Source organism: Malania oleifera, chromosome 5 (assembly GCF_029873635.1).
Source record: "Malania oleifera isolate guangnan ecotype guangnan chromosome 5, ASM2987363v1, whole genome shotgun sequence".
In the NCBI taxonomy this organism is placed as follows: Eukaryota; Viridiplantae; Streptophyta; class Magnoliopsida; order Santalales; family Ximeniaceae; genus Malania; species Malania oleifera.
Window position 1 is genome coordinate 65,117,384 of NC_080421.1, and position 12,307 is coordinate 65,129,690.

The window sequence follows — 12,307 nt, forward strand, 5'->3', positions numbered from 1 at the left end:
TGTTCTTGTTCATTTAGACACAGCAAGCTTGATCCCTTTAATTCATATTCTTGTGTCGAAGCCTTGTCTTTCATCATGATCCTTTGAATGGCTAACTTGGTTACCTTCAATGAAATGTGAAAATTCATGCCTTTATCTTAGAAGCCATTTTATTCATATTGGTTTCTTTGAATGGTTAACTTGGTTCCCTTCAATGAAATGTGGATGGTAACTTGTTTTTTGTGGGGCTGAATAATATGGTGTGAATATGCTAAATGTGCCATGGTAAGTGGAATATTTCTCTTGAAATTTGTCATTTCCATGAAATATAAAGCATGTAGTTCCATTAATTATATGAGGACCGTTGCAAATATTGGAGGTGTGCTTAGAATTGCTCGTGTTTATGTTCACTATCCCTAATGCTAGTAATGATTTCTTACTTATGTATGTGTGCTCGTTATTAAGTTGCCATATTATGATTGCATGTAGGTCAAACATCTTCTACTTTTGGTCCCTATTGTGTCCTTTGTTGTGTCCCCAAGCTTTGTTCAAGGCCTCTCAACCTAGCTAATGACAGGATGATAGGGGAATCTTCACCGTATGGTGTCCACTCCCTTTTCAACCCTAGGCAAGGACAAGCACTCTCCATTAAGCCTGTATGAGCAAACGGGAGTTGACGTTTGCACCATGGTATTGAGAAGTCTGGAGCAAGTTTGGAATTCCGTTTTCCAAAAAACTTTCCTTTTTTCCAAAAATCCATTCAAATTGTTTCCTTCCAAGGAAAATGACAAAGTTTAGTTATTTTTCAAAAACCTTCCTTTTTTGTCAAGCATCTTTCCTCAAAATGGAAACTTTCCCTTTTCAAAAATGTCAAATCTTTTTCATAAATGGTGATTACCTTAGTCAAAGATACTCTATCCAATCAAAGTAATTGAAGCCTGATTGACAATCAAAGATTTCTAAGTATTCAATCAAGAGTTGACTTGATCGTGAGCATTAAGCTCTAATTGACAATTAGAGATTTTAAAAATTATCAATCAAGAGTTGACTCTATCCTAGCATTACCATGATTTTCAATAAGGGATTTTCGAATCCTCAATCAAAAATTGACTCTATCCTGGCATTAAAACCATGATTGTCAATTAGAGATTTTCAAATCTTCAATTAAGAGTTGACTCAATCTTAGCATTAAAATCTTGATTGTCAATGAGGGATTTTCAAATCCTCAATTAAGATTTGACTCTACCTTAACATTAAAACTTTGATTCTCAATCAGGGATTTTCAAATCATCAATTAAGAGTTGATTCTATCTTAGCATTAAAATTGTGATTGTTAATAAGAGATTTTCAAATCCTCAATTAAGAGTTGACTCTATCCTAGCGTTAAAACCCTAATTGACAATCATATGCTTTTTTCAAATCTTCAATTAATGAATAATGATTGACTCAATTAGAACATTAAAACCCTGATTACTAATTAGAGATTTTTTTTTTTTCACCTCTTCTAAAGTTGACTCAATCAAAGGATTTTCAAACCATTCATTAATGATTGACCTCAATAAATTTCAAATCGCTATTGCCAATTGGAGGACTTTTCAAATTTCATGAATGACTAATTTATTTCAACTCTCCCTTAAGACTTGATGTCAATCAAGAGTTTTTCAACCCTATAAACATTGAAATCTCTAATTTTAATCATAGGATTGTGACCACGATTCCCATTTATTCGAAATTCAATCAAAAACCTCATCCACCTCATCTAGCCCATGATTGAAATTAGACATTTTTATGTGGAGTTTTTCAAAACCTTAATTCCAAAGGAAATAGTCATATGTGAATCCAAGGCAATCAATCCAAACATTTTGCATCATCTATTCCATTTACCTCTTGTTTACAGAATTTAGGATAATCTAAGGCCAAATTCCCCCTTTCAAACAAGAGTAAGTCAGGGCTTTCAACTCTGTTGTTTGGACTCTTAGTGATTCTTCACTGGATGATCCAAATGGGACTTTCCTTCCTTTCTTTCTATTCCTTCTTTATTTCTCAGTCAACACACATAGTGGTAGTCATTCTTAAAACGGGTGTTGGTAGGGTGTTGGTGGACTGATCCCCCTTACAATGGTTAATCTACCACCTTTCCTACACACAAATGCACTCTCGAACCTGTTTTCTTTGCCTCGTAGACCTTTTTAGGTTTTGCCCATTGTTTTCCCCAAATAAAAATAATAATAATAATAAAGGTGGCAACTCTGCATTTTCAATCTTTGTATTTTCTCGAGTCTTATCCACCCCTATTTTAACTATCTTGTTTGGGGGATCACCATGCAAACAATTTTCCCATCCGTCAGCATGTCCCCAGACAAGAATTTGATGTCGACAAATGTCCTCAAGATAGACTTTAAATTTTGATTTTGAGTAAAATTTTGAGGCTTCAAAAGTACTATAATTTTGATGTTAGTGTCAATGTTGATTTTTTTTTATTTTTAAAAATGATGAAAATTAGATTTCTATATTTTTTTTTAATGAAAATTTGGAAACTATTAATTGACATTGTAATGCAACATTCATGACAAAAATATTGTATACATCAATGACATGCATGTGGTGTTATAAGGAGCAAATAACCATATTAAACATGAATGAAATTCATAAATAAGTTGTATGTTTGTTATTATGTGAATATAACTAATTTAGGCTTAAGAGGCCGAATAAAATGTTGTAGCTAATATATAAGAAGTTCAATTTTGCATGAGATTTCAAAAATATGAAGTTACTATTCGTATTATTGCAATAATCTTTATTTTCTATAAGAAGACATATTAAGAAATTTCAATTTGGTTTTTAAATCTCAAAGTTCTATTTCAAGTAAATTTTGCTCATAGTCAAATAATTGTATTTTCCATTGAAATTTCAAGAGTTTTTTGCTTTATGAAAAGAGAAGAACATTTAATAACTTTCAAGGGCGGGCTTGATAAAAGCCAAATAAATATGTTCTTAACTAGGAAGGGGGATCATCTATCTTGTAAGGATTGTAAAGTTATCGGAGGCGAAAGTTTGACAGTAGAACAGAATCCTAGTATTAGATATACGTACTAAAAAATGGAAGAGAGTAACATAAATCAACGCAAGAGGACTAGGTGGTGGAGCTTGAAGGGAGATAATATAGTAAAATTCAAAGATAAAATGATCAAAGAGTGATAATGTCAAGGGTAAAGGTAGATATAAATATTGTTTGGAATAAAATGGTTATCTTTATCATAAGGATAGAAAAAGATATTTTAGATGAATCCAAAGGAAGATACTAGGATAGTAAACAAAGTTGGTGGTGGGATCAAGAAGTCCAATAATTCATTAAGAGAAAAAGAAATTGGTATAAAATATGGCAAAATTGTAAAAATATAGAAAATCTTGAAAAATATAAAGAGGGGAAAAAAATACAATAAAGACTATTAGTGAAGTTAAACATAGAACTTATGATACTTTATATATTAGACTAGATACATAGGAGAAAGAGACATTTATAAACTTGCTTGAGTTAGAGAAAGAAAATGCTAAGATTTAAGTGTTGTAAATATATAAAGGATGAGAATGATAATGTTTTGACTAGAGAAGAAGACATAAAAGAGAGATAATGAAGATATTTTGATAAGTTGGTTAATGAAAATCTAAATAAAAGATTGAACTTGGAAGTGACAAATGAGGAGAAGACTAAAAATAAGAGATTTATTATCAAAATTGAAGTCTTTGAAGTTAAGATAACATTAAAAAAAATATGAAGTGGGAAATCTATAAGACTAGATAAAATACCAATTGAAGTTTGGAAATGTTTAGAGGATAAAGGAAATACTTGGTTATCTAATCTGTTGACCGTTATTATAAAAACCAAGAAAATGCCAATGGAATGAAGGAAAATCACGTTAATACATTTATGCAAAAACAAAGCTATATTCAAAAGTGTAATAACTATCGTGGAATTAAGATTATGAGCTATACAAAGAAATTATGGGAAAAGTACTTGAACAAAGAAGAAGCCTAGAAACAATGATACCAGAAAATCAATTTGGTTTTATGCCTAGGAGATCAACAATAGAGGTTATTTATCTTTAATAAGTTTAATGGAAAAATTTAAAGAAAAGAAGAGAGACTTGCATATGTTTTGATTTACCTAGAGAGACCATATGATAGAATACTTAGGGAAATTCTTTGGTGGGCCTCATAAAGGAAGGGGGCATGCAATAACTATATGGAGGTCATTAAGGATATGTATGATACAGTTGTGACTAGCATTAGGATTGTAGGAGGGGAATCTAGAGATTTTCGAATTACAATAGGTGTACATCAAGGTCCTACTTTGAATCCTTGTTTTTTTACTTTAGTGATTGATGAACTTATTAGAAATGTCCAAAATGAGATCCTTTGGTGTATGTTGTTTGCAGATGATATTGTGTCGATAAGTTGATTGATGATAGTAGGAGTAGAGTGGGATTTAAGTTAGAAATTTGGAGAACCGCATTAGAGTCTAAAGGTTTTAGGATAATTAGGAATGTGATAGAATATATGGAATGTAATTTCAATAATGTTAGAAGCAGTAGTGGAGAGAAGATTAAACTTGATAATCAAGAAATTAATAGCACTAATAGATCTCAATATCTTGGATCTAGTATGCAAGCGGAAGGGGAAATTGAAGATGTAATACATAGAATTAAAACAAGTTGGTTAAAATGGAGGAGTGCATCAGCATGTTATGTGATTGTAGAATACCATTTAAATTAAAAATAAAGTTTTATAAGACAGCTAGAAGGCCGACGATTTTTTATGGTCAGAATGTTGGACAAACTAAGAAGCGTGTACAAAAAATAAAAATTTTTGAAATGTAAATGTTAAGTGGATGAGCGGTATAACATTAAAAATAAAATAAGAAACAACCATATACACAATAATTTAGGCATAGTACCAGCTGAAGACAAGATAAGGGAGGGGCGGCTTAGATGGTTTGAACATTTGAAACGCAAGCCTAGTAGAGCCCTTGTGATGAGGAGTTATTGTTTTTGACATGAAAAGGGGTAAGGATAGGCTTCAAATAACTTGGAATGAGATAGTAAGGAAGAATTTAATGGCCCTTAATTTAATAGTGGAAAATGCTCTCAATAGGGTGAATTGGCTGAAAAGGACTATATAGCTGGTCCCACCTAGTGGGACTTAAGGCTCGTTGTTGTTGCTATTGTTGTTACTGAAATTTTTAGATTATGATAATTTCAATGAAATTGTGGAAATTTCAACTGAAGTAGACTGCCGTTTCAATTTTGAGGGTAATATTAGAAAAGCAGAAATTTCAATAATGTTATGGAAATCTAAGGCCATGTCCTCAAGCTCAGGCCCAAGCTCAAGGCTGATCTCAATTTTGAACTTTATCTGATAAATGAGCAAAGATAAACATGTAAAAGCTTGGTATCGTCAAGCTTCTCCTAATCCATGCAATTGTGGCTGTGATTGACAGAAAGAGCTTCAGAATCTTGAAGAGGAGCAAAACAAGAGAATTCGTGGCTTTCGAGAGGTGATCGATTTGATTTCTGCTTCCCAGAAACCTGTTGTCTCCCACAACTCCCTTAATGGTGTAACTCTATATGAAAGTTCTGATCATTTTAAAGAACTGTGCAGAACATTTGCTCTATTTTCTTATTCTTTATATTTTTTATTTTGCATTGTGCAGATTTTACGTTTGTTCATTCAAAATTTTTAGCTCCTCTACCTCCTAATGTCGATGAGTTCAAGCATTCCTTGCACTTGATTTTTCCCCACATACTTGACATCAACCACTTGATGATGGATATTGGCCCTCGGAAGAAGAAGACAAATTTGCCTGCAGCAATTTCCTACTTGAAGAGACGGTTCTTTGTGCCCATTGATATGGAAATTCCTCAAGAAGGTTAGTTGCTCTTGCTGGTTTCCCAGTGTGACAGAAAATGTATGCAGACTATTGTTGGAATTTCTTTCCATGAGATAAAAGGTCAAGATTCCTGAATGATATAAATTCATTAAAAGAAAAAAAAGAGGCTTGGTGGGACCTGCATGTTCTTAGTAATGTAGAGAAGCCCCAAGTTTACTTTTTGGAATGTTGCATGTTACACCACTGGATCTTAATCTCTTGGATTTTACTTGAGAGTGCTGGTATGTCTAATAATTAAAACCAGATCTGACCCTATTTATATATTTGGTCTTATTAGCTGGGGCAAAAGAAGGCAAGATCCATGGGCATAATGTTTTGAGGATTAGCCATTTGTTTGTGAAACTCTGCTCCATACTGAAGATTCTTCATGATACTGCCCAATCTGATATCAGTGATCCGATTTCTGTCCTTGAAGGCTACACAAACATATTCAATCCATGTTGTACCTCGTCACAACCAATTGATGGGAGTATCAGAATGTGGACTGGTGACAAAAGAAAAGTAAGCAGTGAGGATTTGGTTTTCTTGTGGGGATTTAGAGCTGGGATGTCTGCTGGAGCGCTGAAGAGCCTACTACAAGGGTCCCATGACATTTTCTCTGGGGATTTTGATGTCCGCTTGGTGGATAAGAGCTGTGGCGTTGTAGTCTTCTGGCAGCCCGGTTTGTCCAGGAAATTTTTGGAGCTTATGGGTGGTGAGGGGCTTTGTGGATCCTTGAGGGAGATGGTCACAGATGGTCTAAAAGCAGCAAGTTATGAAACTTACGAGAGAGTCTGTAGTTTGGGATTATGGGAGGTCGATTTAGCAGATTCCTTGGACAAAACCCTTGCAGATCCTGACTGCCTTCTGGATGCAGGTTCTGAAACAAAGCCATCAGCGATATACTGGAACAGCGACTCTATAATTAACTTTTATGACCTTTGATGTTGTCTTCTTTTTGTAAATGTGATATGGGATTCTTTGATTCATGAACTGGCACAAACTGGCATCATCTTCAATCCAGTAATGAGTCGGCATTCATGGACATAAAACTGTGCGAGAACCTTGAAAACCCATGATCAGATAAAATGGTTGTTGATATGCGCTGAACTCAGGTTGGACACCATGCAAGCTACAACAACTTACGTTAAACATACAATGTATGGTTCATGTGCTCCTAGCACAAAGGGTAATGCATCATGGGCTCAGATCTTTTATCTTCATGAATGCTGAAGCACTTACATTGGTGTTAGAAATGAAATGAAGCTGAAATTTATGTCTTGGATTTGTTATTATTGTAACAAATCATTTTTTTTTTAATTTGCAATGTATAATTTATATCAGACATCATATATTAAATAATGTAAGTGTAATTTATTACAGGCATCAAGCTTGATTCTCAAACTCGATACAGCACATTGTTGGACTGATGATTGGACTGGTTATCTGATCAGCAGTTTGGTGCGTGATTCCCTTGGGCGGGCAAAGGATATGGGCCTAGTCTGTTTGAGAACATTGGTGATAAGAAGTTATTGTTTATCTAGTATTATTCCTACTATTTGTTGGCGACTTCATTCTTGGACTCTTAACATATCCTCTAGTCTAGACAAGCAATTAAAAAATAAATCATTTCAGGCACAACGCACGCAAGTCATTTTCCTAGTTCCTAGCTTGGCAGCACTCTAACCGGTCAATATGGAAGAGCCACTCAATCTTCTCGTGACATCAATTCTTGTTTGAATGGCTTGAAGAGGCAACGTTTGAATTGATTTGCAAACCAAGTGAATTGGTTGGACACTCAACCCAATGGGACTTATTCCTATGTTTGATTAAGTGGAAAAAATAAAATTCCTCTTTTCTATTTTCACCTTTTTATGAAAATGAAAATGAAAATGACGAAAGATACAAGTCTAATGAGATATATATTGAAAGGATTAAAATGACACAACTCGCATATTTAGATATTATATAGTGAACAGTAAAAATTATTCAGTATTTCTGTTTAGTGTACAAATTAAAATTTTGAATTGATTTGTTGAATCATATTTAAATTTAGTCTTAAAACACTAAACATTTAATTTTATCAGATGCCCACTAAGCCCAAAAAAGCAAGTGTAATGAAATAGGACATGAAAGCTACAACGCTTATGGAAATAATGCTAACATATGAGAATCTTTTAACCTAGTTCTTGAGTGAGAAGTTACCACAGTTGAGCAAAATAGCTAACTTGAACAATTTTGATTAGTGTTTATTTTCTATGTCCATGCTTGATTATTAAGACGATGTAAAACTAATTATTAAGTGTCAAACATCAAATTTAAATATGATCTTATGAGTTAGTTATGAATTTTAACTTGAACTAGTCATTAATCTAAATCCAAAAGTATTTTAATTGCTGCACGTGTAACATCTTAATGTGTTAGTGTTCAACTTTACCACTCATAATTGCATAAAGCAAATGGATTTGGTAAAATTACGAGGTAATGACATAAATCAAAGTTTTTAATTGAATATGAATAATAATTTTTGTCAATTATTTATTTAATATTATAAATAAATAATACTATGGCTTCTTGTTAGACAAAATAAAGCTTGCTATTTTACCTTATTTATATTTCAAGTCATGGATCATCACTCCATATGTTATGTTGACATTGCACACATGCTCACACATTTATAGCTTTTGAAATTGAAATATAGTTTTTCTTTTGTTCTTTTGTTGCAATAGAGAAATGGCGAGGTCATTCGGAAAATTGATTTGAAAAACTCATTAGAACTTCAAGTCATTAAGAAAAACAATACATGGCGTAAGAGTTGTTGGAAAAAAGAAGTTACCTACCAAAAAGTATAAAAGTTAGAGCATGCAACTGTTGAAGGAGACGACTAGAGTCTTTCTCGATCACTTTGTGAAGGATAATAGGTTGGTTTTAAGCCAAACTAACATGCTCTTTCTTGACTATTTTACCAAGGTTATCAAGTTGATTTTAGATCAATTTGACATTATTTCTTAATTATTTGTTTGATAAAAAATTAAACACCTTTTAAGTGATTGTGTGGATTTAGGTGGATTGATGGTGAATGAATTATGAATGGATTCGTTATGCTAACCCCCCCCCCCCCCCCTTCTTCAAAGGTGCAAGGAAAGGGATGATGAGAATCTGAGAAATCGTAGAAGGATAGAGAAAAGAGGGAGATGAAATATTTAGATTAGGAAAGGTAAGGAAAGATAGAGATGAAAGAGACTATGGGGAGAATAGAGTAAGAGAGAGAGATGTTCGCCTCAAGGTCTCATAAATCTTGTTTTGATCATGACAAACTATTTAGTACTAATGGTTTGGTGTTTAAGTAGTTCTTCTACACGATTAAGCCATTGAAATTGAATTAAAGTTGAAAATTTGAGAAAAGAAGTTGAAGAATTGAGAGAAAAAATGAAGAGTTTATTTGATTTATTTGTAGTATTATTCTCTCATTTATAATGTACATTGACTTGTAAAATCATGAGAAAATATAAGGCATAATACATATGGACCAAAACTACCGTGGTCAAGTTTCCCTCTCTAATGGCTAGTAAGTGATCGACTAGACTGAAAGCCAAAAAGGTTCTAACAGACAAAAAATAATTGTGTGCTAGCATTAATTCTCTCTTAATCTCTCTTTGTACTTTATTTGCTTACCTTTGAGAGAAAAGTTGTAGAGACCCGAAGAATTATAGTAATTAAATAAAAAAAGAAAAGAGAGAATAATGATTTTTCCTAAAGGGCTCAGCAAGTTCTCGTCGACAAACACAGAATGCTTGTCAACAAGTAGCCTTTTTGGGCACGTTGACGAGGGCACGTGTCTCGTCGACGAAGAGTTACTGAGAGGGTGATTTCAGGGCTTGAAGCTCATCGACGAACCTTAAGCTTTCGGTGATGAACTCCCTTCTTTGACTCGACGACGAGGAGTTGTGGCTCGTCGACGAAGCCACGTGGAAGCACTCTATAAATAGGTCAAAACACATTTTTCAACGAGAAACTTTGCATACGAACCCTCTCTCTCTCTCTCTAAAATTCGCCCCTTCCACCTTCTCTCTTCATTTCTGGCTTCAATTCTCGCTAGATTGACGATCGGAAGCCGCCACACTACTCCTTGGAAGATTTTCTTCAAGTCTACTAAAGTAGTTCGTTGGTTAGGCCAACTTGAGCACCATCCCAAAATCTGGGTAAGTTGGTTATTTTAAATTTTATAAGATATTTGGTATTTCTTGACTGAGGAAAGGCTAGTAGATAGAATAATACTGAAGTTTTGTTTGGAAAAATGTAAATTTCAGGGTGTTAAGCTGGGAACACCGTGGGTGCAGGTTTGGATTAAATTGCGAGCATCTCAGTAAGTCAGGTAAGAGGAATAAATTATAGCAGGTGTTTTTGTGAAATACTGGGTGAATTATATGTGAAATGAATTATTGTGTTTTCCCTAAAATTAATATGATATGATTAATAAATGAAATTTGTGTGGCATGTGATCATATGAAAATGATAAAATGTTAATTGCGATTTCTCGATAATAATGAAATGGGATAAAATGATGTATGGAAATGATTTTTATGAAAACAATGAAAGTGTGAAATATTGATATTTGTGTATATAGAGAAATGTGGAATTATGTAAAATATGGAAAGGGTTTTATGAAATGAGGTAAATATGAAATATTGATATGTGCATACTGGAAATGATGAAACATGTGATATGTAATATATTTTCATATATATATATATGCATATTGTTATGAAAGGAAACCGGTATTGAAATACTGAGAATTTATTGGTAGACAAATGTAAATTTACTAGGAATATTGAAATGTGAACATTGCAACTAACAACTGCAATGAATATTGAATTTGAAAATGCTGATATGAGAAAAGTGAAATAGTGGAAAAGAGAACCCTGATAGAATGGATATGTAAACCCCAGCAATGGGTTATGATATCGAGCACGGTACCGATGCTAGCGGATGAAAAGTACAACCACACAGATTCGTGGAGCGTGTGGCAAGGCAGTACGAATGGACCAGAGAAGGATTGTATATTGCCCCCTGGATTCTGGACCAGGGTATAAGGCAAGTCATTCGTTACTACAGACAAGTATATGGTATTATTTGATCTAATCGGGTCGGCCAATCACGGTTAGATCTAGCCTTCGGGTCGCACAACCCTGATCATAGGGGAAAGCATGGTGTGGAGAAAAATCCTCAAGATAGCCATAAGTTATAGACATGGGTGTATGGGTTACCGAGGATACTCATGTGCTAGATATAGAAATGGAAATGGAAAATGGAAATGAAATGGAAATGGAAAAGAAATGAAAATAGGAAATGAAATTTGCTGAGTAAATAAATAATTAAAGCGAAGTAAGACACACCGCCTAGGGGCTTATTGAGTAAAGTGAGTGCTCTGATAAGTATCAGTTTTAGCTAAACCCAGGTTAAACGGGCTAGGCTACAAACGATTTTAGGGCAGAGGGAAGCTGCTTGTATGGACGGATAAGTTTCCCTATTCTCAGGAACTTCGCGGGTAAACTTGGATTATGAATGAATGATTTTGGAAATTGAAGTAAAAACTTATGAAAACTTGTGTTGTATATCTATATGATTATGATTATGGAAATGATATATTTTCTCAGAAGATACTATCACTGAAATGTTATATGCTATGAAACAATGAATCTCATATTGCCACACACTGTAAATAATTTATTACGTCTTACTCAGATATGTCTCACCCAATCATTTAAATATTTCAGGAAACTGAGATCAAACTAATGATAGAGCTCTTAGAAATAGTGGAGCTGGTACCCTAACATACAGGGTGAGTGTGTATACTAGGGATGGATGATTCCCGAGTTTTGGTTATTTTGAGATGTATGTGATTATGCGATTAAACTGTGTAATTAGGCATTTTAATCCGGGTATTAGAGCTTATATTTTTAATTAAATACCTAATTACTCTCAATATTTTAACAAGACATTCATTTATAATATTTGGGTTTTATTGAGTAATTTATGAATTTTTGGCATTATTTTATCATAGGAAAATTCCCGGGAGCCAAAATCTGCACTAGTTCGTAATTCACATATAACTTTCCCGTCCAAACTCCAATCGAGACAATTCAAATTTTTGGAGAAAAAGGATAAGATTATCTACAACTTTCGTGTTTTGAGTTTTGAGAGAAACTGGCTCCAACAGATTCAAAACAGGTCGTGTTCTCAAAGAGAAAAATGAGAATGAAAAAAAGAAAAAAATATATATAAAAGCTGCTTGATGTGACCCGAACATGTAGGGTGGGTCGAATCCTTCAGTCGGGTTAGCCAGCTAGGTCGTAGGGCTCTCCTCCCCCAATCTATTTAACCTCTTCTTCTCCCTCGTTT

At 33.9% G+C, this 12,307-nt stretch overlaps 1 protein-coding gene across 4 annotated transcripts in view; it reads left to right on the top strand.

Moving 5' to 3' along the window:
• The window catches only part of LOC131156331 (poly(A)-specific ribonuclease PARN-like), a 66,071-nt gene extending 58,592 nt beyond the window's left edge, over nucleotides 1-7,479 (top strand). For 3 of the 4 annotated variants that reach the window (XM_058109926.1, XM_058109927.1, XM_058109928.1), the window contains 3 exons: nucleotides 5,477-5,591; nucleotides 5,690-5,905; nucleotides 6,204-7,309. In XM_058109926.1, the coding sequence (XP_057965909.1) occupies nucleotides 5,477-5,591; nucleotides 5,690-5,905; nucleotides 6,204-6,850 (978 nt within the window). In that variant the 3' untranslated portion in view covers nucleotides 6,851-7,309. Of the gene's footprint in view, nucleotides 1-5,476; nucleotides 5,592-5,689; nucleotides 5,906-6,203 lie in introns of all 4 variants that reach the window. The other variant, XR_009136972.1, reaches the window with a different exon arrangement.
• Nucleotides 7,480-12,307: the final 4,828 nt, after the last annotated feature.